The sequence below is a fragment of the Oculina patagonica genome, chromosome 12, assembly GCF_052425735.1.
Source record: "Oculina patagonica isolate OP01 chromosome 12, crgOcupat, whole genome shotgun sequence".
In the NCBI taxonomy this organism is placed as follows: domain Eukaryota; kingdom Metazoa; phylum Cnidaria; class Anthozoa; order Scleractinia; family Oculinidae; genus Oculina; species Oculina patagonica.
Window position 1 is genome coordinate 8,868,952 of NC_135769.1, and position 25,520 is coordinate 8,894,471.

Below are 25,520 nucleotides of genomic sequence, written 5' to 3' on the forward strand. Positions count from 1 at the left end.
TGTGCTTTGGTTGACGAGAAAAAAATCAAGTCTGCAATGTATTTCCGGATTTCTTTTCCTCCATGTAAAGCGTCGTAGTTCAGGGTTTTGAACTCTCCAGACGTCAATCAAATCTAACTCTTCAGAGAAACTGTTTATGACTTCCAGCGATTTTTTATGGGTTTTAGCAAGGCCACCTTTCTTATCTTTTTCAACATCAAGCACTAAGTTATAATCTCCTCCTGCTATAATCTCGTCACATTTGAAATCGACTATGTGCTCAAAGACATTTGTAAAAAAGTTTGGATTGTCATCGTTTGGAGCATATAAATTCACCAAAGTTAATTGTTTTCCATTTGTTTTTATATCACAAATAATAAAGCGTCCCTCGGGATCACAGTATGATCTCAAAATTTGAAAGGCGAAATTATTGTTAAACAAAATCATAACGCCTGCCTTTCTGCTAGAGCAGCAGCTGAAAAGAGCTTGATACCCCCATTCTGCTCGCCAATCATGCATATTGTCTTCAGTACAATGCGCTTCTTGAATGAAATATATGGCCAATTGTTTTTTCCGAAGCCAATTGAAAAGTTCCCGTCGCTTAATCATGTCTCCTAACCCCCTTGCGTTTATTGATGCAATTCTAAGATCCATTCCTTTTGTTTTTTGTGTTGAGAAAAGAGTGTGGCAATTTTCGCCCGAAACAAAAGCGCTGTAATTAGTTATTCCGATTTCGGCTAACGAAAAATGAAGTTTGTATTTAGTGCAAAGTAACGCGTAAAGAAATTGATAAACACACCACATAAAACGAAAAAAAAAGCGAGAAGTGTACATTTATGCTTACTTAGTAAAAAGTGTTTACTTACTGGGTGAGCTTTATGTATCTAAACAGGCAACTAACCGCAAATTATAGACTAAACAAAGCCAAAAACAAATTTTAAAGCTCCCGTAGTGTTAATGGAATAGCTATGCTACAGAGCGGCAGAAGTTCTGATCAGAGCTTAACTAATAATTAATTCTTTGCCTACTGGCCATAAACGTCCTCTAATAAATAACTTATCTGGCTGCGATTGGCTAAATGTCGCCGGGATTCCATTTTTCCTTGCCTCTTTGAAGGTCTTCATCTGCTCTTTGCGTCGTTTGACAATTTCTGCTGGGTAGTCGCGAAACATTTGGAAGTTAGTGTCTTTCAATCGGCGCCCAAGCGAAAATATTTTCTGCACATCTTTATATCTCAGAAAGCGGGCCAAAATAGGTCGAGGCTCTCCATCTTTTGCCTTTCTATTGCGATGAACGCGTTGAATTTCTACAGATCTTGCGTCTAGAAAGCCCAAATCGCGTTCCAAAAACGATCTCAAGGTTTGTTCGACATCTTCAGCCTCCTCGGTTTGATCTTCAGCGATGATTAAGAATTTGATGTTTTCCCTTCGAGAGTAAGCCTCTAGGTACAGGACTTTAGTCTTCATTTCTTTCAGCCCTTCTTCGTTCTCTTTCATCGTTTCGTTGAGCTTAGCAATTTCAGCTTGTGCTTTTGCTAAATCTTTCTTCTGTTCACTCAACTGCGTACTGGTGAAGTTTGCACCATCTTTGATATCCGTTATTTCCTTCTCTGTTGTTTGTTTGAACCTTTCTAGAATTTCTGTGCGCTCTTCTAATCTCTCTAGTTTTGTTTCAATGCTTTTGACGGATGATTCGATCACATCAAGCTTATTTAGCTTCTCTAGTATTTCTTCCAGCTTTCTTGCCAGATCCTGTGACATATCGAGTGTTGTCCAGATTTCAGATTCGTTGCTCTCTTCAGCCGATGTGTCGTTATTCCTGGTTTTTTTATTTTCTGGCGAACAGATTGAATCGTCTGAATTTGCAGATGATCTGTTTCTCCGTTTGCTTGACAATTTGGTAATCTCTTCGGCCATTAACCACCACAGGGAGGTCTCAGATATTTCAAATTTGCGGACGGTCGCGGGAAGGCGTCTTCACGCGGCCATTACTCGCCCCAGTCCTAAACAGCTTTGCAAACAGCTTTGTCGCTTTCTTAACACTTTTTTTATCACAGAAGTTTATATAACTGTTAGTTTTAACTTTTAAACACATCCTTAGTTACCTTAGATACAGCGGCTCGTACTGCGATATCGAGCACTCCAACCGAAACCGGCATCCTTTTCCTCTATTTTCTGATTCCTTGGTGATAGCAAAACCTTTTAACGCTTCGAACCGTAATCAACAGGTTTGGATATCGAGTCTTGATTTCAGTGATGAGCTCTTCATAAGTATGTTTCTGTTCGATAAGAAACTGGCAGACAAAGTCTTTATTAAAACTTATTATCTTCCAACTCCTCCATTTTTGTTTGTCAATATTCCTGCCAAACAAAGATTGTCAGTTTCAATGCTTTTGGCCGAAAAGAAAAAACAAAAACGAATTTTAAATTCTTTTTTCAAATTCCACACGAAAACGAAAAACGAAAACAAAAATGGAAATTGAAGATAATAAGAAATAACTCTAATTATGGCTCGTATAAAAAAAAGCAAAGCATTTTCTATAAGCAAACAAAACAGTCATACCTTATATAGGTGAATATCGGAATTTTGCGTTTCGCAAAGAAGAAAAACTTCATTCCTTCTTACCTACGCCCAAAGCTAGGAGAAGAATTGCTGTGTTCTGTATTTTGTCGCGTGTCACTTATTCTTGCCAGTCCAGAAGCAAACGTCGACTACGTAGAGAGCCTTTGTGCTTATGGCACCTGATAACTCAGTGATATCCTTGGAAACTAGTCTCGTCTCCAGGCCTATTCGCGCTGTGCGAGTGAGCGGAGGAGGCTTGGATCCAAGCGCGATTGCGCGAGGCCTGGCATAAAATGGCAAAAAAAGTCCCAGATCAGCGAGAAAAAGTCCCAGATATTGCTCGACGAAAATATGTTTTTTTTTTTTTTTTTCTGGATGACTATATCGTTCAAAACTGTGTAGCGCTACTGCAGCCAATTCGGACTCAAATCGTTTGCTAATAATGTTGAAAATCCTAACATTTCGGGATTGCTGTCCCTTCACAGCAGAAAACTGATTATTCCAAACTGATAAAGAGAAAGCGGCCACAAACGTTTGGTTTTTAGCATTATCAGCGTCTTCAAAACACTCAATGAGGAACTGAATTGATAATATTTATGTTGCGCTACTGCATTATGGCCACAGCGCCTTAGGGCGTGATAAGGCGTAAGGCTCTGGCAAACAAAGGTATATGTCACAGAGTCATGTAGTAGTAAAAATATCGGGGTGGCGTTGAAGCGATACGAGTCCTCGTGAGTGCTGATAATTTTTTATGGAATCTGTCCCTGCAATATGGAGTCGCATGTCCCTGCGACATTTTCTTGTTTGCGAATACAGTAGAAACGCGGTAACTCGAACTCGGATAACTCGAACAAACCCGCTAACTCGAACTAACTTTCTGTCATTTTTACTAGGTTAGCTCAAACTCGGATAATTCGAAACCCCGCTAAATCGAACTAAATTTTGTTTCCCTTGATTAAAGTTGGGGTCAAATTTAACCCGATAGCTCGAATTCCGATTCTTTAAACTCGTCATGGTTTCCCATTGATTAGAGCTACGAAAAGATCACGTATTTGGCAGCCACTTTTCACTCTCGTCAAAAGTTTGAATGATCGTGTTAGATTTTCTGGCGAGATAAATCCAATTTGCACTGTGCTGTATAAAAATCAGTAAACTATCAATTTTTTTTAAATTGACAAATTAAATACAGTAGAACCCCGATAACTCGAACTCGGATAACTCGAACAACCCCGCTAACTCGAACAAATTTCCATTTCCCTTGTATTTGACCTCAGTTTCCAGTCATTTTTACTCGGTTTACTCGAACTCGGATAACTCGAAAACCCCGCTAACTCGAACTAATAGTCTGGGAGCAATGGTATTCCCGTGGGAATTTCGTGAAGATTTTTGCCGACTAGTTTAGAAGTGTTAAGGGGGACCTAAGGAACACGATAAATGTTGTCGGCAATCTTGTAACCAGTGCAGACGGATTCTATGGGGCGTTGAAATGTGCCCTGTGTGGCTCAGCATGAAAACGAGGCTGAAGTTCTAAATTGCTTCGCGCAAGTTCTAAATTGGTTGAAATTTTGCCGTTTTTTGTATTTTAGGACGAAATTTTCCTAGTCCTTAAAATTATGAAATAAAAATACTATAGCTTGCACTGGTTATACTGGTCACAGCTCTTAACCCTATTGAGACCCGGGGGAGGGGACTTTTCACGCCCGCAATGACTTTGAACGCTTATAACCTTTTCAGGGTTCAACTAATAGCTGCCAATCTTTGCGAATTTATCTAAAATTTATCCGAGAATATTTTCGTAGGATAGATTGTTGTGTCAGGAACTTGACATCACTATGGCAACGGCATTTTGACAGGCACGTTTTCCCAAATTTGTAATTTTCGTGTTTCTATTAATGAAAATTAACTTTAATGCAAATATTTTCACCTTTTTACGGTCGGTAAGCACAGTTTTATTGATTTTAAGTACTTTGAAGTTATTTTGGGTGGTTTTCTTGCGTTTTGGAAAAATTTTGAAATCCAAGATGGCGGATCCAATATGGCGGCTGATATGGATAGTCTCGATCACGTGACCATGAAATCGAGGCTACATTTTCTTGTGATTCTTGTGGAAGGACCTGGAACCATAGTACCTCCCGACCCCTTGCCAAACAGTTTCCAAGTTATGTCAGTAGAAATGATAATGATAATCAATTTATATAGCGCATTTTTCATATGTAATGTTCAAATGCGCTGTACACATACTGTAATTTACTACACAAAGGCCAGACCACAACACCGGGAACTTGCTGCCCTACTCTTTGCGAATAGTGTGTGGGTTCTTTAACGTCCCCTGTTATAAGACTGAAGATACAGGAGACGGGACCTACGGTTTATCGTCCTTTGCCGAGAAGACTAGAATGTCTAACCATTTGCAGATGTAATTACAAAGGCAGCACATTCTCCTCAGTTATTTTAAGACCCTGAGTGTTGGTCCAGTCTGGGGTTCGAACCCACGACTTCCTGCACAGCAGTCCGGCGCTCTACCATCTGAGCTAACCAGGCGGCGGTCAATGAATATCCCGGCGTTCGGCAACTTAACGAAATTAAAAGGCTATTCATGGTCTAGTGACGCTAGTAAAAACCGTTTTTTCAATATATGTAATATGTCTACAGACCCTCCCATTCCCCCTCTCAGATTGTAGCAAGTTTTGTGGGTGAACTTTCTACGCATCGCTACAGTCGTCCAATCCTCGGTTTTCACTACGCAGACATAAAAGCAGTCTAGTTTTGAAACGCCTAAAAACAAAGTTCAATAAATGATTGATTTTCCTCTTTGTCCACATTCAGAACCGAAAGACTTGCACTTCATTCTATTAGGACATTTTGCAAAATAATGGGCATCTTTGACCACTTATAGTCCACATCCAATAGGTTTCTGTTGCTGCAGTTATTGTTAATTTTAAACTTAACATATGCATGTCGAGGTTTTAACAGTTTTAAAACAATATACGATAGTAATTAATATCTAAGAATCTTTATTTGATACTGGAAGTAATCAGTTGTTTCAAAGCTTAGCCAGACAGGGTAGCTGTTTTTTTTTTTAAACAAAAAACCTAGCCCGGCCCCTCAGACCGGGCATTTTTTGGACCTTCTTGGACCAAGGGCGGTCCAAGAGGGTCCACCCCCCCCCCCCCTCCCATGTAGCTTCTAGAATAACTTTCAGCAATCACAATGAAGCTAATAGGATGTATAGTATGTCCGAACATCTATCTTTTGGTATACGTCACGTGGGATGACTATGTCACATCACGTGCAATTACATTATGATGTCAAAACAGCCGCCATATTGGATCCGCCATCTTGGATTTCAAAATTTTTTCAAAACGCAAGAAAACCACCCAAAATAACTTCAAAGTACTTAAAATCAATAAAACTGTGCTTACCGACCGTAAAAAGGTGAAAATATTTGCATTAAAGTTAATTTTCATTAATAGAAACACGAAAATTACAAATTTGGGAAAACGTGCCTGTCAAAATGCCGTTGCCATAGTGATGTCAAGTTCCTGACACAACAATCTATCCTACGAAAATATTCTCGGATAAATTTTAGATAAATTCGCAAAGTTTGGCAGCTATTGGTTGAACCCTGAAAAAGTTATAAGCGTTCAAAGTCATTGCGGGCGTGAAAAGCCCCCTCCCCCGGGTCTCAATAGGGTTAAGAGCTGTGACCAGTATAATCAGTGCAAGCTATAGTATTTTTATTTCATAATTTTAAGGACTAGTAAAATTTCGTCTTTAAATACAAAAAAACGGCAATATTTCAACCAATTTAGAACTCGCGCGAAGCAATTTAGAACTTCAGCCTCGTTTTCATGCTGAGCCACACAGGGCACATTTCAACGCCCCATAGAAACCGCCTGCACGGGTTACAAAAGTGCCGACAACATTTATCGGGTCCCTTAGACCCTCCACAACACTTTTACTCTGGTCGTCAAAAATCTTCACGAAATTCCCACGGAACTTTTTTCAGCGACATTTGCTCCTGGACTATAAATTTCGTTTCCCTTGATCAAAATTTGGGTCACATTTACCCCGATAACTCCATAGCCAGAAATTCCGAACCATAGTAGGCGTGACATACGTCATTATATCCAATGCGCTGATTGGCTCACGGCTGTCAAGAAAACAAGTCACGCCAGCGCCGGCGCTGACAAGCCAACTTTCAGCCGAGAAAATAAAGATTATCTGGCAAATATTATCACTTGTCTAAGAAGATTTCCCCGAAATAAGCTCTGTAGAAACTCTACTGATACGTTTCTGTTTTCTCCGGTCCGATTTCGTACAATGAGAAGCCTTTCTAAGCGGTTTTGAGCCGCCGAAAATCAGATCGAAAATCATTTTCGATCCGTGACCGATATGTCACGCAGCACGAAAACCCTCAGGGGAATTCAAGTCCCAGGCTGTAACTCCTCCCTAAAAACGCCGAAAAGAGCCTGGAGAACAGCTTGAACTATTTTTCAAAATGGTGGCTAGATTTTGTGATGAAAACAACACATACGGTGAATAAAACAGCTCGCGTTCGTCAAGAGTTTCAGCCGAGCGATTTTGAAAGTGTGCAGTCAAAGACGGACAATTTTTGCCAGACTTCGGGAGTTTTATAAAGCAAAAACCGAAATGAATTCAACTCGAAGAGAACCAAAAATTATCGAAAACTAAAGTATTGGATGTGGTCTTCAAGTTCTGCATCGGAATGGAGATTCTAATCTTCAGCAAGAGAGAGCAACCCAAAGCAAAGATCAGTGGTTTGCATAAACAAGACATAATATACAAAGGTTAGTATGGCGGATCCTTGTTAGCATTCGTAAAATTTTCAAGTGGAAAAAGCCGAAAGAATTTTACTTCGCTAAGCTACAAAACCCTTTCCAATTCAAAACTATCACCACAACTGAAGAAATTTTTATCGGAACAGTGAAATTCAAGCACCTCGGTCTTTGCAGCGATCGACTGAAATACGACATCTATATATTTTTCTTTTAGAAACCTGAGAGCACATGCAAACACAATTGTCACGCTTCGTGGGGGGTCGCGGTTCGGTCGTGGTTCGGAATTTCTGGCTATGCGAATTCTGGTTTTTGAGGCTCGCCACGGATGTCCATTGAAATATCTTATAAGCTCTTCTTGACGTGTAATTCGGCTTTAACCACCTAAACGAACACTACAGCGATTTGGTTTTATTTTTGAGCAACGAATAGACCACGTATCTGATAGTCATTTTCCACTCATATCATAAAAATGTATGATCGTGTGAGAGTTTCTGTCGAGATAAGTTTAATTTGCACTGTAGTGTGTACTGAAGTGCTGAAAAATCAATTAACTATCAATTATTAACTTGGAAAATTGAATATTCAATCGACCCCGATAACTCGAAACCCCGCTAACTCAACCTGTTTTTCGTTTCCCTTTAGAGAGGCCCTGTTAGGGGTTTTTGGGATAAGGGATAACAGGAAAAATAATTTTTGGGATAAGGGATAACAGGAAAAATACTTTAGGGATAAGGGATAACAGAATTAGTTTAAGGGATAATTTAAAACGAGCTCTGTGACGTTCAGGCTCTGTTTTTATGACCCTCGGCTTGTACTTTTTACACTTTTCTTGACATTTTTTACACCCTTGATCGGGTATCGGTCGTAATGAGTCAGTTCAAGCAACACTTAACCTGCGATCAGGCGTTATTTTTCTCGCGGCGGAGGGGTCAACGGAAAAATGAACGCCTGATACAATTACTTGTCGAGTCGTCTGTAAAAAGTCCAGAATCTGGACTTTTTTCTGATTGGTTGGAAAACAAAAGGCAACATTAGAACTCTATCCTGATTGGCTAATTGAGTTCAAGTCTAATTTCCGGTCCAAAAATATCGCACGTAGATGATTGTTATGATGGCGGGTGTCGAGCGGAATGAAGTAGAGAGCGAGTTCTTCTAGCTTTTAGAAAATCTTTCAAGAATTTTGTTCACAAAACATTTAAAGACGAACAACGGGAGTGTATTCGACGAATAGTTTGTGAAAAGAAAGATGTTTTGGCGGTGCTTCCGACGGGATTCGGCAAGAGCGTGATCTATCACCAATGGTGTCGAAGATTATTACATCACACCACCAAAGACGCCAGACGATCGTGCCAGTGACGAAAACTACGACCTTAAAATGTCTGATCTGAGCCTCACACAAAATCAGCCTTTGCTGAAAACAAATTTTAAAAACCATCCGATCAGCTCGTTCAAAAAGGGTAATTCAAACACATGCTTGTGAGAGTAAAAATATAATTGGAAGGCGCTAATCATCTGAATCATGCACGCTTATCTGATGGCATCGCCGACATTCTCGACGACGTTGACAGATATTTTAATAAGGGGGCGGCAGACGACTTGACAAGTAATTGTATCAGGCTTTCCTTTTTTTCTCCTTCCCTCCGCCGCGAAAAAAGAAAGCCTGATCGCAGGTTAAGCAACACTTTGCACCAAGAGCTCCGCTTTTGTCCCGGATGGCCTGGTGTGAGTGGCCACATGCAGCGTGTCTGGTCCCACGTGCACTTTTTATTTTCATCATCATGGCATTTGTTAAAGAACTGCGTGAAGTTACAGCATGCATTTACAAACAGGGTGATGAGAAATCGACCGTAAAGTGCAACAGCTAATTACAGTACTTAACAATGAACACCATATGGACGATATGATGACTAAAAAATGGCTTTGTCAAACACCAAACCTGCCTCAAATTCCAGTATTTTATACCCTTACGAAAAGCCACAAACTGACTCCGGTCCGGAGACCTATAATTTCGGGAGATTTAGGTCCAACAGAGAGACTATCAGCATTTGTTGACAAACTACTCCAGCCGATAGCACAACAACAAAAATCCTATCTCAAAGATACAACCGACTTCAAAAATTTCATTGAGAGGACTAAAATTCCAGAGAACGCAATTCTAGTATCAATGGACGTAACCAGCTTGTATACTAATATTCCACAAGAGGAGGAAATTCAAACAGTATGAGAGGCATACGACACTTTTTATAAATACACACCTCCCATCTCTACACGTTTACTTACGCAAGCGCTCAGGCTTATATTACAGGAAAACTTATTCCAGTTTTATGGTAAAAATTACCTCACACACGAAACTGCCATGGGCCGAGGCGGTCGCTTTTGCAATATATTTATGGGCAGACTCAAAACAGAAATTCTTAGCCAAAGCACAATCAAACCTCTCGCTTGGAAACGATATATCGACGACGTTTTCTCCCTCTTATCTGGGACACAAATAGAGAGGTCTTAACTCAGTTCATTGAACAAGCAGATAATCATCATCCTACAATCAAGTTCACAGCTGACAGTTCACAGAAACTGCTTTAATTTCCTGGACACCATAGTCAGGTGCCCAGGAGTCCAAAATGTGACACCCACGGGCATTTTTGTCTGATTTTTGGCAACATAGCCATTTGTACTAAATCAAGTACGCTGATTTCGAAAATCAATGTTGCCAAGCTTAATTCTTGCGTTAAGATGATGTTTTGATGCATTTAATTATGACGTCATGGTCCAAATAAGGAATTTTCTTTCCTTTAGCTATTTTAAGCATAATACATCCAGACGTTCATTTAAAGCATTGTTAGTGTGCTGTAAAAATGATTTCAAGAATTTTCTGAGAGTTTTTACGCTGTTTCTGTGAAAATCAAGCCCTTCAGTGACAATTGACCACGCCCTCTTAAACAAAATTCACCATATCGCGGGAACCGTATCACGGGTGTAGTTTTGTTATTTTGTCAAAGAACAAATGCGATATTTGTATTAACAAATCGCTATAGTTGCAATAAGAAAGAAAAATATGGTCATCGTGCCACGCTGAAGCTAAGAGCTGGCGAGCATCAAGAATTACGCCATTACAATTTTCATATATCGAGTTTCCCTTGTTTCTGCATTTTGTTTAAGTTTTGTGGTAAACTAAATGAAAATAACATCATAGTTAATGTCGTAATATATAATCGTTGTTTTAATTAGAGATAAAACTTTATTGATTGTCTTGTATATTGCTGAATCTAACTTATTTCACAATGCACTTTGTCTGTTATAGGCTCATGATAAAGACTTTGGTTGAACGCATGTAAAATTAACGAATTTAAAATGATCATAACATTGCTCCTTGCTTTCAGGTTTAAATCTGTCTATAATATTTTTAATCAATATCGGTAAATATTTTTAATATATCTTCTGAACTTTTTTAAAAACACTGAACTAATATTGCTTTTTAAACAAGTTTCTTTAAAGCGCTTTAGCGCAGTTTGATATAGCAATTAGCGTCGGTCTTGGTGCATCCACACAGCCCAGTGCACATGCCATGCTAAATTCATAGCGAAGAGGCACATATATAGCCAGTGGTCAGATCGGATTTCATACATTCAACAAATAAACGTTTTCTGCGGAGGTAGTGGTGTCAGCTTTGAGGACATCTTCGTCGACCGAGAAGAGAAGAACAAATTTTTCTGTGATAACTCTCCACAGATGAAAGAGGTGCTGTTACAGCCGGTGATGGTGTGAGATGGTAACAATGAACTTGACGAGTTATTAGGAAGATTTGCTGAGACATCCTCTAAAGTTATTTACGTTAGATTCTCTGAAGTTCCTGCCCATATCCACACTGTTGACGAGAGCTTAGCACGATCGATGTGCCAGGAGAAGTAACAGCAAGTCTGTGCCTCGAGTGGAAACTATAATGTTGTCGACATGCCCGCTATGACTGACTGCATAACGAACAAACTTCGTATCGGCTTCTTCTTGGTTGGATCTCAAAAAGGCTACATCTAGGCCAGAATCTGAGCAGAATCCACTTCGTATGAAAAACCACCAGATATACTACGATTGCAGAGTCAGTGCCTGCGAGACAAGTTTATCTGAGAGAATCCGTGCAAAGTCCGCTTTGTTGTCTCCTAGTGCCAAAAATGCTCGCCACTTTATCGGCCGCAACTGAACCTCTCTTACGTACTTTAATGACTCTGCTCACAGGCCGCGCCGTGTTCTCGGAGCGTCGACTTCTTGTCGTTGCTTTTATGGAGTGCCTCCCATCGAGTAACACATCAATCCTCTGGTATCTAGGACCTTTCCGTAAAACAGTGTTTACGTAACATTTCGCAAACCCACCGAAAGCATTTGCATTTTTTGGTTTGCCAATAGCTGCCACCATAATTAGTATGCTGCCACCAGGGCGAAGCCATCGAAGAACAAACTGACTCTAGGCACTTGACCTTTTCTTCTGAGAACGTCTTCTAAAATTGACTTGTTTCACACTTGTGGGGTTCATTTCTGCGAGAAATAGTGGCACCGGCATTATACCTCAGATGCTGCAATATGGCTTGCATGTTTATCTCGCGCCTGCCTTCATACACCGTGACTAGACAACATAAAATACTCTGCTTCCCATGCAAATTTAAAGTCATTCTCTTTTTGCGGCTAGTTGCAGCACTTTTAACTTCATAAAGGCTGGCAAATAGAGGTGGATTATTCTTGCGAACAGGGTCACGAAAGTTTGTCTTCCATCCCTTCTTCCCGTTCCCGTTCTTCCTCTCTGTCTGAAGATAGTAGCCTCCATTCCACGAATCGTTCAAGCTGAGTCTGTCCAATCGAAAGATCTTGTTTTATTTCTAGAGTCACGAGTTCTTTCTTGACAATTTTTTGCAATGTCTCATTTGTCCGTGACAAGAACAACCCGGATTTTGTTGAATTCTCAGCTTCATTATCATGCTTCTGTCTCTCCTTGCCACTCTCTTTGTGGATAAAAGCAGTCGTTATGGTGTATGTCAAACATCGCGGATGTTTGTGGAGCAATTTAATTACTACTTTTTATTAATACAAGAATCACATTCATTTTTAAACAAAATGTTAACACTATACCCGTGATAAAGTGATTTTTTTTATGAGAGGGCGTGGTCAATTCCCACAAGACGGCTTGATATTCATAGAAACGGTATAAAAACTATCAGACAAATTCTTAAAATCATTTTACAGTATACTAATAATGTTTTGAACGAACTTCTGGATGAATTATGCTTAAAATAGCTAAAGGAAAGAAAATTCCTTATTTGGACCATGACGTCATAATTAAATGCATCAAAACATCATCTTAACGCAAGAATTAAGCTTGGCAACATTGATTTTCGAAATCAGCGTACTCGATTTAGTACAAATGGCTATGCTTCCAAAAATCAGACAAAAATGCCCGTGGGTGTCACATTTTGGACTCCTGGGCACCTGACTACCAGCGCTTACAAAGGCAAAAGATTCATTCACGCCCACTGAAACATTTCAGTAAACTTATTACTCCTCGTGTCACCTACCAGGAGTTAAGAAAGGTTTCATTAAAAGGTAGGCCTTGAGACCCGCTTAGAACAACATTTGAGGAAAAAAATAAAGCACTTCCAATCAAATCATATCGAGAGAGGTTACCCAGAGACCCTATCACCCTAGTCCAAAGAACTCTCACAGGAGTTAATTTTGAAAGCAGAAAGCAGGCCTTACAACCAAGTACCTTAAAACCAACAAAAAAAAATTGGCTTTTGTAACGAAATACCACATAGCAGTACCAAAGGTAAGGCAAATACTCATGAAAAACTGGCATTTGATAAAACAACAACCATTGCTCAAGAAAATATTCAGATTACCTCTCCTTATAAAGATATAGGCTCGCAAGATCAAAACTATGAAAATAGCTAATTCACGTGCGCGAGAGTCGTGCAGGCCTCTCAACTTATTTTTATCAAAGTTATAATAGTTATTCTTAAAGGTAAACATATAAGATATTTATTGTATATAATGAGACATTTATGCAAGATTTCACTTTTCTGTACGGTGAAAACTCCGACAGAGATACTTTTAGGGATAACGCTGTTGACACTTTTAGGGATCGATAAGGGATAACTGTGCTCCGAATTAAAGGGATAAGGGATAACTGAACCCCCCTAACAGGGCCTTCGAGTTCGAGTTAGCGGGGTTCTACTGTATTCTTTCTACCCAGCAACTCGAACTGTTTTTCGTTTCCCTTCAGAGCTCGAATTGCAGGGGTTCTACTGTACTTTTTGATTCTATGCCTGCTATATGTCGCTAGGATATGTCCCTGCAATGTCTCTTTATACGCCAGCATTTCTTTTGATTTCTCCTTGCGATATCCAAATCCCTTCTCATTATCTTTCTGGCCAATCTGAGAAGTAGACTAACCGTTTTCTTGGAAAGTAAAAAAAATGCAAAAAACGAAAACAGCGATCAGCTCAACAAGAAACAGACAACAGGCAGGATTATTCTGAGCCTCAATGTTTATTACATCACAATGTTATTTGTAACTACTTCATCATTAACTAATTCTAAGTGATGTCGTTTTTCAATCGTTCCCTTTCAGATAGTTAAAGAGGAAAAGTTCCTGGCTCATCCTTGTTTGTTCCATCACACGGCTGTAAGATAGAAAAAGGTACAGCGCTTCATGAATTTACTTCAAATTTATTGTGATTTAAAAAAGTAACACGATGTTTCGATGACTCCAGGTCATCATTATCGAGTTAAATTACATATGACAAAATAGCTGATAAATATAGAGAGAGAATCGTGTGAAAATATTTAAGATGATCAGATCTATAAAAATATTCAATTGTTATCGATAGAGTTTAGCACGGAGGTGTATTGTACGTCCAAAAATGAGGTTGGTAACATCATGAAAACTGCTTCCACGCAATACTCTAGTGAATAGTTATTCAGTTTTATAGTTTTATACTTGCTGGACGTTTCGTCATTAGACTAAGCTTGATAGTTTCTCGCAATTAAGAGAATGTTATATGTCACAAAAGGGAAGCGGTGGTGTGGGAACCCGAGAGGAAAAGGAAAAGGATGGTGGGAAAAAGGGAAAGTTTTGTAGCATTGCAAAAGATTTATAAAACTTGCAGTAAAGAACTCGATGTTTTTTTTTTATTTTTTTGCTAGTAGCTTTTCTCTGTTTTAGCAGCCATAGTTTTTATTTGGTATTCTGTAGTGAGTAGATAATATGCAGGTAGTACCTTATTCTTACTACAGTTGAATCTCGATAACTCGAACACTCAATACAGTTGACTCCCGATAACTCGAATCTTCAAGGGAAAAAGAAAAAGGTTCGAGTTATCGGGGGTTCGAGTTATGGAGGGTAAAATTAGTAAGAAAATGACCTGAAGGGAAATTTAAAAGGTTTGAGTTAGCGGGAGGTTCGAATTATTGAGGGTTCGAGTTATCGAGATTCAACTGTAATTCGAACCTCCCGCTAACTCAAACCTTTTAAATTTCCCTTCTGGTCATTTTCTTACTAATTTTACCCTCCATAACTCGAACCCCCGATAACTCGAACCTTTTTCTTTTTCCCTTGAGGAGTCAACTGTAGTTACTAATTTTCGCGCGTACTTTATTTCACGATTTTTGCGCTTTGGAAAAAATTATACTCGCGAAGAAAAGTATGCGTGAAAATTAAACACGCGAAATATATACCACATTATAGAAGAAATGAATGCACGAATTCTAAATGTTGCAAGTCACTGGCTTTACATATAATGTTCCTTTACTGGGGTCGTAGAAGACATTTAAAATAAATCGACAGAACGGACCAGTATGCAGTAATTATGGGTTAGAGACTGTTGTGAGTGTTTTGTTGACAAATACACGCACGCGCTGGTCGCACAATAAACGAGAAATTTTCAATACTGCACGAGGCGTAGCCGAGTGCAGTATTGAAAATTTCGAGTTCATTGTGAGGCCAGCAAGTGCGTGTATTTGTCAACAAAACACGAACGAACAGACTCTAACCCTTTTAATATACAATCTGAGTACACTGCATCGAACTGCAAGTGATCATCGACTTAACGAACTTCAAAAAACAAACTTAATGTTTTAAAATAAGAAGTGTAGTAGTACATAATTACACGGGATTACATCAATAATATAAAAATCACAAATTAGCCGTACAGAAATAAAGCTTAAAATGGTTCATTAAATCGTACATCAACTGTGGTCGTTCATAAATACAGTCAGCGAGAAGCTTGTTCAAAGCAAGTCGATGGCTTTCACAATCAAGCAACTACAAGCAAGTCAATCGCACACAAAAATGTATTTATTGAGCTGCAGTTTACCTTTGAACATGAAAGCGCTTCAAGTTGTTATCCTCTTCGATTTTGTTTGGTATTAGATCGTTGATAATTTGAGGAATATATTTTTCTTCCACTTCTACAAGCCTTGAAGCTGAAGACATTTTCAATAATGCACGATTTTCGTGCATTATTGTCAATACTGCACTGTCTGAGTTTGCTGACGACAGGTAAAGCAAAATCACGTGATCTATTTTAACCAATTGCGCGCGTGGATTTTGGACAGTGAACGAAGAGTGTATATTAATGGAAGGTTATAGCACTCTTTTATAACTTTTAAACCTAATTTATTCTAGATAGTTAACTAGCTAACTAAAGTAAAAACATGACTTCAGGCCAAAGTCAAAAGCTTCGATTGTAGTAGGTTTCCCTCTTTATTACAACGATTCTTTTTCCCTTAGTGGTTAACTGTATACTAACCAGTTGGATGAAAACAAAACCTGGTGTCTTTGATAGTGTCGTCATAGCAACAGCCTCTGTTCATGCAGTCGTCCCTGTTAATCCCGTACCATCCGCAATCGCTGCGGTCCTCGGGTCTTACACTACACCTGCCAACTAAATTGAAAAATACGACATTGACATATATTAGAAATCAGAATACACCGTTCAAAAGAAGGGAAGGGTACACACAATTCCCGTGTAAGACAATTTTTTTGACACACACACGCACACACACACACAAAGAACAAATGCATGCAGGGATTATACCTGGCTCTCCAAAGAAGCAATGAGGTGCATTTGGTTCCTTGTCATCAAAACAACAACTTCGTTTGCTCTCGCACTCGTCTCGTTGTATCCCAGAGTAGCCACAGTCTCTTCGCTCTTGTGGGATAATCCCGCATTTGTCAGATCCTGTTAAAAGAAATGAAGCGACCAATATCTGCAAGTAGTGCCAGCAGTGAAAGTAGCATAGCAACGGACATTATAAATAAATTAAAGCAGGCAAAGGATATAACACATTTGTTTTTAATTGAATCTCTCTTATCCGCGGGTACACTCCCGTAAGGGGACAACTCTATTTGGGCTTGACAAAACCACGTTTGAATTCTCACACAAACTCTGTACTGACACATTACTGAAAGTGGCCAATTTCCGTTAGCATCTGCGAACACATTCGTTAACTCTGTACTAACCAGATCCATAGAAACAAACAATGGCGCCGTCGACAGTGTCGTCATAGCAACAGTATCCCGATTTTTCGCAGGTGTTCCTGTCAATCCCGTAAAACCCACAATCTACGCGGTCTTCAGGTCTAACGCTGCATTTGTTAGCTGTATTGGAAACAAACCATTGATCGATATTATTCAGTAGAAGAAACTAGTTACTAGTCCACATACAATTCTCAATTGGACACGAGAAATGTGCACGCAGGCTAATTGAAAAGTGGCAAAAATCTATACAAACAGACCTTGATTATTTTACTTCTTACAAACGCTTTTGTAACCATTGAAGGTCAACTGTAAAGGGGTGAACTGGCAAGACTGACGGTAACAGTCATAGACTGTTGGAGGGCGGGTCTGCTTTTGTCTTACGCTTAAGCCTTTAGAACATTTTTTTAGATAATGTGATTCTCAAGAGAATTGTTTCTTAACAAACCAAGCTAAAGGGGTCTATTATAAAAAAGACCCTTCGATTTGGCTGCATCCGAGATTACAGAGGATATATTTCCTATGAAATACTTTATTATAGTGTCAGTGAGTGTTTAGCTTTAAAAAAAACTAATTGGGGACACTATTTACATTAAAATATATCTAAGCAACATAAAGTTAAAAATATTTACACTTAAATTCTAAGAAAAAAGAACCGTACTACATAGATGAATAAATGAATAAATGAATAAATAAATAAATAAATGAGAATAAAATATAAATTTATAATAAAAGTAGGTGTAAGATAAAAATTGCAGTTAAGAATTAAAAATTTAAAATTTATAGCGGCCTAACTGCATATATCACATTTACACTCAGTTTGTATAAGACGTGTGAGGTCTTTTCTCCCAATACTGTTTTTAAAACTCGTGATATTTGGTTTCTCTCTGTCACTGTAATCTAGTTTGTTCCATAGATAAGGCCCGAAATATTGCAATGTAACAAAGGAAATTGAGAGTTAAAAGTTTGGAAAAAGTGCCTTTTTTTCTTAGTTTACTTGAAATCATCATAAGAAGACCTTGTGGTGTCATCAGTTGATTCTAATTGACCTCAAATGTTTTTTTTTTCTTTTTTATTGAAATTAAAAGTGGATTAATTAACAAATAAAGAAGCCTCGACTGTGCTCTGTTCTGTTGTAAAGCACGCAGGAAGCGGCTAGAGCACGAAAGAAGTGTAGGGTGAAACGCGAGCCGTAGGCGAGTGTTTCTCCCTACTTCTTGAGTGCTCTAGCCGCTTCCTAAGTGCTTTACAACAGAACAGAGCACAGTCGAGGCTTCTTTATTTGTTTTATAATTAAGAAATTCATTAATTTCCCCACGAATTCGCGCAATTATTTTCAAAACAAACTTTTTTCAAGCGAATAGCAGTGGCGTCAGCGTACATCTGTACTCTGATAAAGTACGCAACAATAAGCCAATCACAAAACTTGTTAGAATGGTTAAAAGAATTTGATTGGTTGAATAAGACATCAGCTGTCAACAGCTGTCAAACCATCAAGTTTGAAACCATCAAAGTTCAGAAATCCACAAGCTGAAAACGTCAAGTGGAATCCGAATTTTAACACGAGTCCTTGAAGTTCTTAGGACTTTTAGTACAACACAGGATAGAAAAGTAGACTGTTCAGTGAAAACCGGCTGAATTCTGGCCCATGAAAACTTGCACGTTGTTAACTTGACAACTAGAAAACAAACTGCTCAAAGCTTGTGGCTGGTACTTCACGAAATCCGGCCGTGCGGCGTGTTTCGCGAATCATTTACAACCATCGGATTCAAGGGAAAAATTAGAGTCGGCTGCTGTGGTTGCTGTGGCCTTCCATTCATCGCACTGTTAAGGATATAGGAACAGGATTGTCTTCCTGAATTGCATTGGAGGTTTTTAATTTCTGGACGTCTGCTTCTGGAATGACAGGTAAACTTGTGTTCGATGTTTTCTTTGTTTTCGCGCTTGTTCAATTTTTTCTAACTTTGCAGCAGCTTGTTTGAAGCTTGAAATTCAACCCTTTTTGCAATAAAAATTCCTAGGTTTAGGGGTGAATTGTTTAGGTGTCTCTAGATAGCGTTGCGAAATCCAAGAAGCGATGACCTCGAGTAAAGTTCACCGTCTTTTGTTCGAGCTTCGGTGTAGAATTTACCGAGGTTGTTGTCTAGCTTCTTTGTTGGTCATTTTGTGAAGGCTTTTGGCAATTTTTCTTTCACGGCACCAAGCTGTTTTGAAAACGCCAGAAAAAATTATTTAGTATGTGATAAGTCTGAGTTGTGTGTGTATTCGCTAGCTAATTTAGTTTTCTGTTTTTTTGAATTACTGTTTGTTTGTTTTGTTTTTACACGAAATGTAGCTGTGCGTGTTTTATCTAAAATTCCGTACTTAAATAATGTAAAACTCATATTCAAAACCTCAGATAGCCCATTTTGTACTATCTATCTTGTTTTTCGTTTTTGTTTTCGTTATAATGTCTTCAATTTCGGCCTTGAGTTGTTTACAAATCTTTGTTTGGTTGTTTTGTACGTTGTTAAGCTTACTTTCCTGCTCGGTGTTTTTTTTTTCCTGTAACTTGTACCGAAATTTCACTTTCTATCGCCGTGCAATTTGTGCTGTTAGGAACAGGACGTTTTAAATTAACTGACGTTAAAAGCTCGTTCTCATTCTCGTTTTTCAGGTCAAAGAAGATGTCAGGGTCAAGACAAAACCCGAGAAAGACGTTCGGGAATAGTGGTCGGCCATATTGGGTCGATGGCGTGACATTTCCTCCGTACATCTGGACTCTGATAAAGTACACTGTTTCAGCCAATCAGAGCGCGCGTTATATGAAAACTTAATTATAAAATAAAATAAGCTTTTTTCGTCTCACCAACATGACGTTCAAAGCCAAATATTATAAAAGTAACATTACCTGGTTGTGCCAGCGAGTACCCTGTTAATGAAGAAAAAAAGGAGTTAAGTTAGTAGTAAATAATAAAGATGGTAATTGTTATACTAAATTAAAAGGAAATAAATTATAGATTATACAGTCAACTCTCTCTTAACGGACACCTCTATAAGACGGACACCTCCATAAGACGGACACCTGGTGATGGTCCCTGCCGTTTTCAGTCATTTTACTGTAACCAAACTCCCAATAAGACGGACATCACTCTAAGAGGGAAAACGGTCACTTTTCATGATCCTGTTTTATTTTTAAAAATACTTCCAAACTTCATACCGACCTAAAGCAAAGTTAGTCAGTGCCCTAAAGATTCGTGTATACCAAGCTTACTAACCACAAACAATGACGCTTTTGACGAATTACTACTCTGCTTACGTGTATGGACACTAAAGAGGTCGTTTTCTGCTTACAGCATTACAGTTTTTAGAAGCTCTCAATTTTTGCTTTAACGAGCAAATACGGTCCTTTTATTAACTTAGTCTTGTTGCAGTTAGCAAAGGTTTGTTGCATTGTGCAAAGGTTTAGCTTTATTATCTCAGAATAACTGGTGTCTTGTTACTTCGACTCTCTACAGAGCGGATACCTCTCTCAGACGGACAGCTGCGACCGGTCCCGAAGGTGTCCGTCTTAGAGAGATTTGGCTGTAAACGAAAATCTTGATTAAATTATTGATACATTTGTCCTTTGTCTGATTGTATCACATGAAGGATACAATTTCGGGCGATTAAAGCGGCCAAAATGTTTTCCATTTCACACGACTTGTGGCCTTCACAACTCTGAGTCGCCTAAGGTTGCCAAAAGAGACTGATTCCCGCGATATATGCAGTATTCAGTGACGTTAAGGACGTTCGCGGGAAAATCTTCTAACATTGAGATTTTACTTAAACTTCTACCACTGCTTGTTTACGAGTTATTCATGTCAAAAAATGTAAAAAAGGGTGTCACAGAATTAGTTTAATTGGTATCGTCCCATCACAGAAAGATATTTTTCTTGTTGCAACACGTCTCTTGGGAAAACCTGCACGGGTAACAAAAAGGAAATAACTGTAATTATTGCTCCTGCAATAATTTAGAGGAATATTTTTTTTGTAAGTAAACAATACATTGAAACGTTATGTTGCTGAATATCTGAATTTTGCATATGCAAAGAAGAAAACCTTTATTGCGTCTTACCTACGCCCAAAGCTAGGAGGAGAATTGCCGTGGTCTGCATTTTGTCGCGGTGTCACTGTTTCTTGGTCCAGAAGCAAACGTCGACTGTGTAGAAAGCCTTTGTGCTCAAGCGTAAATGTTCTATAGCACGTAATGACTTAGTAATACATAATAATACATGCATTTAGATGGCTTTAGTCTTGTCTGTCATAAATGGCGAACATTTTAAATTATCGAGAATGTAGGACCACTGAATAAATAAATGTTCACGAAATAGCATTATAATTTTAAGGATTGAAAATGTTTGGATAGAAATGCTTTATATCTTATTTCAGTTACAGTTTCCAAAATTAGCACAAGTCATTGTATTTTGAAAATAACACACTTTGCCAAGCCGTCTCTAAACAAAAAACAATGTAACGGCACGTAATATAAAAGGTTGTGCCAAAACGCCAGGAAAAAACAAACACAAATTAAAAAACAATTAAGATGGCTAAAGTACAAGAAAAAAACTGTTTTACACACACGCGACATCAAAAAGTAAGAATAAGCCAAAGTGAATCTTTTTCTTTTACATTACTCTTCCGTGATGTGCTAACGGCAAAAAAAAAATTGAAGTTTACTTATTGTTATTCAGCCACTTGGACACTAAATAAACAAATAATTGCCAAATAGCGTTGGCTTTCAATACAATTTTTTTTTCTATACGAAAAATTTAATAAAAATATCCCGACAGATGTCTCCACTGAAATTTAGGAATAGTGAGCCACACAAACGTCCTGTTTATAAACACACATTCGCACACAACTTGAATCTTCGAAAGAAGAAATTATAATTTCGTTTGCTGACAGAGAAAGTAGTTCCAAGCAGTTATTACCCATTAGTTGCACAGCTGTCGTATTGATGCTAATTGGTGAAACGAATTAAACTCATTACTTGTGTTAAATTTTTCATTTTATTTCAAAAGATTAACTAGTTTTACTTCGGACTTGTTTTGTTGTGTTTTGTTTTGTTTTGCTCCGTTTTGTGTCGTTTAGTTGTTATTTTATTCTATTTTATTTATTTTATTTTAATCCTCCCTCAGAAATCCCCTGGTACCTAGGGTACTTTCCGTACAGGCAGCCAATCCATCCCCGAGACCACATTTAAAAGACTTTTCGATGTCTTGGCGAAATACAAAACTATACTTTCGGCTTATACAATAATTATAAACCTGAGTGTGTTGTAATACTCAATAGTTGCACAGCTGTCGTTTTGATACTAATTGGTGAAAATCAAAAGAACATGCTATACTTCTTACTTGTCTTAAACGCTTTCTTTATTTCAAAACATTAGTTTTAACTTTCCATTTTTCCCCCTTTCTTTACGGTCCGTTCCCTTCTGGTTCGTTTCGTTCCGTTGTTTTTTGCATTATTTTTTTATTTTTTTTTTCGTTTCCTTCTCGGCTTTCGTAACAGGCAGCCAGTAGGGTGTACGAAAAAACTCATAACTAATTTTATAGGATATCAAACAAGTTATCTCAGCCCTTGAAATAAACTTCATTGCTGTTTTAAATCTATGATGTAAACATGAGCTTGCCCAGTTAAATCTACGTTGCTAAACGGTGCCTCGCGTTTCAGGCCAAAATCAGTGCGATGAACAAAGGATTAAGCCTGGTTTTCCTAGCGACGCAAGCACAAGCGCGATCACGCAAAAATCATACTTGTGCTTGTGCTTGCCGCAAACACAAGCACAAGCATCAAAATGCAATGCGCCTGTGCTTTTGCTTGAGTCGAAGCCTTTTTCACGGTGAAATAAGAGCTGTTATCCTTGTGCTTGTGCTTGCGTCGCTAGTGAAAATCAGGCTTTAGCTTAACCTACAGCCGCTTCGGAACAAATGGCCAAACCCAATGCAAGTATTAAAACAAACCAACCCAATCAAATACGATTTTTGTATTATTTTCCACCGAAAATTGTCCGGTCGTTTTTTACACGGAATGCCTCTCAAACCTTGTACCATTCTGTATCAAAATTACAGGGAGCCTATTCTGCATTGGGATATACAGCACATTTATGTGACTTGCCTTTTGATTGAATCCATCCTTTTTTAATTACTTTAAATCATGAGTTGTACATAGTTTTGTTCGAGTCCCGAGTCATCTTTTTAATTTACAGCTAATTCGAGAAAGGTTGTCGGAAAAAAGCACAAAAGTACACGTGACAAGACCGAAAGGTGGACTTGATATTCACTCGAATTTTGCATATTGGCCTGGAGGAAATGTACAAGTTTTATATTTTTGCACGTGAAGATTTTGTTTTTCCTCTCAGGAGGCCTTTGTTCTATAGCTTTTACTTTTAATGTCGCTTGTCTTTGAGTTTTAAAATTTTTTCTAAAGTTCGAGGGCTAAAAGTAGCCTGTTTCCACATGTCTAGAGAGAAAGAAAACATGCAAATTTGAGCTCGTCATGTCGCCGTCTCATTAGTATTCAGCACGTGCAGTAGCTCTCTACTTCTACCCATACTACCATTTTGTATTGTCTCCTGCACTTTTGTGCTTTTTCCAACAAACTTTCTCGAATTAGCTGTATGCGAAAGCATTTTCAAGTCGATCTTCTTGCAGATAAGACGCACCTCCGATTTGGAACGAAAATATAGGATAAAAGGTGCGGCTTAAATGATGCGGTAGTTTTATCAGTGTATTCCTTTGCCAAGGGTAGTAACTCAACAACACAAAAACCTAAGTCACTTTCAGAGTCCTATATCACTGAACAAAAAGAAACTTAAAGAAGACAACAAGATGATGTGAAGAAAACGTTAATAAAATCGAAGATTTCCCTGGCGATTTATTTTTATTTTTAATTTGTTTCTTTTATACCATTTACCTGCACTGACACGGGTCAAAGTAGCTCCAGAGCTGGACCGGCGTCCAGCATTAAGGGACCAGTGGACTAGTTACCCCTTGGATAGGAAGCTAGTCGGCAATCTCCCTACCCCGCACATAATTTACGCCAGTATCAGTGTATAGACGCCGTGAGAGTACAGTGTCTTACATCGAGGCGTAAGAAGTTTGCGGCAAAACGTTGCAGCTTTCGGTTCAAGCTATTTGTCGCATTGTAGATCAATTATATAACCGCAAGAAGAAAGACTCAAGACTTCTTTTTAATGCAATTTATGTTTTATTCAATACCCACTCTACTATTACATTGTTAAGAGTGATTATCTGATTTCTACGTCCCTTTATTCTTTTCTTAAGTGTCACTGCATCAGTAAGCCAGGCTGTAATGAGAAATTAAAAAGAAATCAGTAACCAGTTTTAAAATATAGTTAATTCTTGCTTTTGTGTTATCTGTTCCTGGCGTTCAGTTTGTGGCTTTATAGCTAACAGTGGGTCGTTTGGCTTTTTTAATGATCCTTAGTAACCGTACGTCGTGTAAGGACTAAACTGTATGACTCAGGAATAATTTGTCCTTTTTAACGAATATCCGAAAACGTCCCCTTTCTGAAGAACTATGAAAAATTCTGATTTTGTTAACTGGCAAGCACGAAAAATTAAAGCCCCAGGACTTTACATTATTTAAAACTGAAATAGGATGTAACCTGGTAAACTATTTTATGATGCTTGAAAAATTTCTGGAAGAGACTAGACTGCGTGAGACTTTTACGAAAAACTGTAAAAGGAAAATAGGTACTAGACTACTTAAATTATTGATGTAGAAATATAAAAAAAATTGTCGAAAACATAAAAGAAATTTGTGGAACGATATGTCAAAATTGTGTGGTAACGAGTTCTTTGCTTCTAACACACAGGCGTTTGTATCAACAGTTTATCGAAAAAGTAAATTTCAGAATTTATCACCTCTTAGACCAAAATTCCCCTAACCAAGGTAAATTTAGAGCAGTTTTTAAATTGAGTGTTGTAAAACCAAAAGCAAAGTAATTACTTTTGCCAATAACAAAGGACACAGACAATCCAGTGAGCCAATCAAAACTCGAAGCAAATACATGTCGCAGGCACGAAGCGCGGGAAAACGTGCGCGAGCGACTCGTGATTGGTTTTGGTTTTACTTCTGATTGACTGAGAAAATAGCGCAATATTTTTTTAAGCAATCACTATACATAGAAATACAAAACCAAAGCAAACGCAAATTACTTTCGACACTCAAGTTGAAACCGCTATAAAGGGACTGTGTAACGGCTAAGTTTAATAACTTTATGTTATTAAATATAATATTCGCTATGAAAATGAATGTTTACAAAGAAATTAATTCTATGATTCTAAATGACAAAACCAAAGCAAACGCAAATTACTTTCGACACTCAAGTGAAAACCGCTCTAAAGGGACTGTGTCACGGCTAAGTTTAATAACTTTATGTTATTAAATATAATATTCGCTATGAAAATAAATGTTTACAAAGAAATTAATTCTATGATTCTAAATGACAAAACCAAAGCTTCATTGCAGGCAAATGTGTCTCCCAGGCGTTATAATTTAAAGGTATTAGCAGACAAAATAAACTTTGAAAACTGTTCCGCCGGACCATATTTCAAAAACCCATATCGCAATCCGTTCAATCTTGGACACTTTTGGCCATCCGTACCTTC

At 38.3% G+C, this 25,520-nt stretch overlaps 2 protein-coding genes across 3 annotated transcripts in view; both read right to left on the bottom strand.

The window, feature by feature from the left end:
• The window catches only part of LOC144633309 (uncharacterized), a 38,234-nt gene that overhangs the window by 6,714 nt on the left and 6,000 nt on the right, over positions 1 to 25,520 (bottom strand). Inside the window, exon 7 of one of the 2 annotated variants that reach the window (XM_078492175.1) lies at positions 24,077 to 24,193. The exons of the other annotated variant lie outside the window; for it this stretch is intronic. The gene's annotated coding sequence lies outside the window, so the exon portion shown is untranslated. Of the gene's footprint in view, positions 1 to 24,076; positions 24,194 to 25,520 lie in introns of those variants that run through there. 2 annotated transcript variants of the gene reach the window in all.
• LOC144633315 (uncharacterized) lies at positions 13,935 to 21,081 on the bottom strand. The gene is made up of 6 exons (XM_078492188.1): positions 20,960 to 21,081; positions 19,754 to 19,774; positions 16,849 to 16,986; positions 16,424 to 16,567; positions 16,136 to 16,270; positions 13,935 to 14,008 (listed from the first exon to the last, which is right to left on the bottom strand). The coding sequence occupies exons 1-6, from the start codon at positions 20,997 to 20,999 to the stop codon at positions 14,001 to 14,003; spliced, it is 486 nt and encodes a 161-aa protein (XP_078348314.1). The 5' UTR covers positions 21,000 to 21,081; the 3' UTR covers positions 13,935 to 14,000.

Bases quoted from the DNA above. Each gene is read 5' to 3' on its own strand.
- LOC144633315 (XM_078492188.1), bottom strand. From the start codon at position 20,999: ATGCAGACCACGGCAATTCTCCTCCTAGCTTTGGGCGTAG. The intron at 16,987-19,753 runs GTAATGTTACTT...TTTCCAATACAG, and splicing joins GTACTCGCTGGCACAACCAG to CTAACAAATGCAGCGTTAGA. The intron at 16,271-16,423 runs GTATAATCCCTG...TTTTCAATTTAG, and splicing joins TTGCTTCTTTGGAGAGCCAG to TTGGCAGGTGTAGTGTAAGA.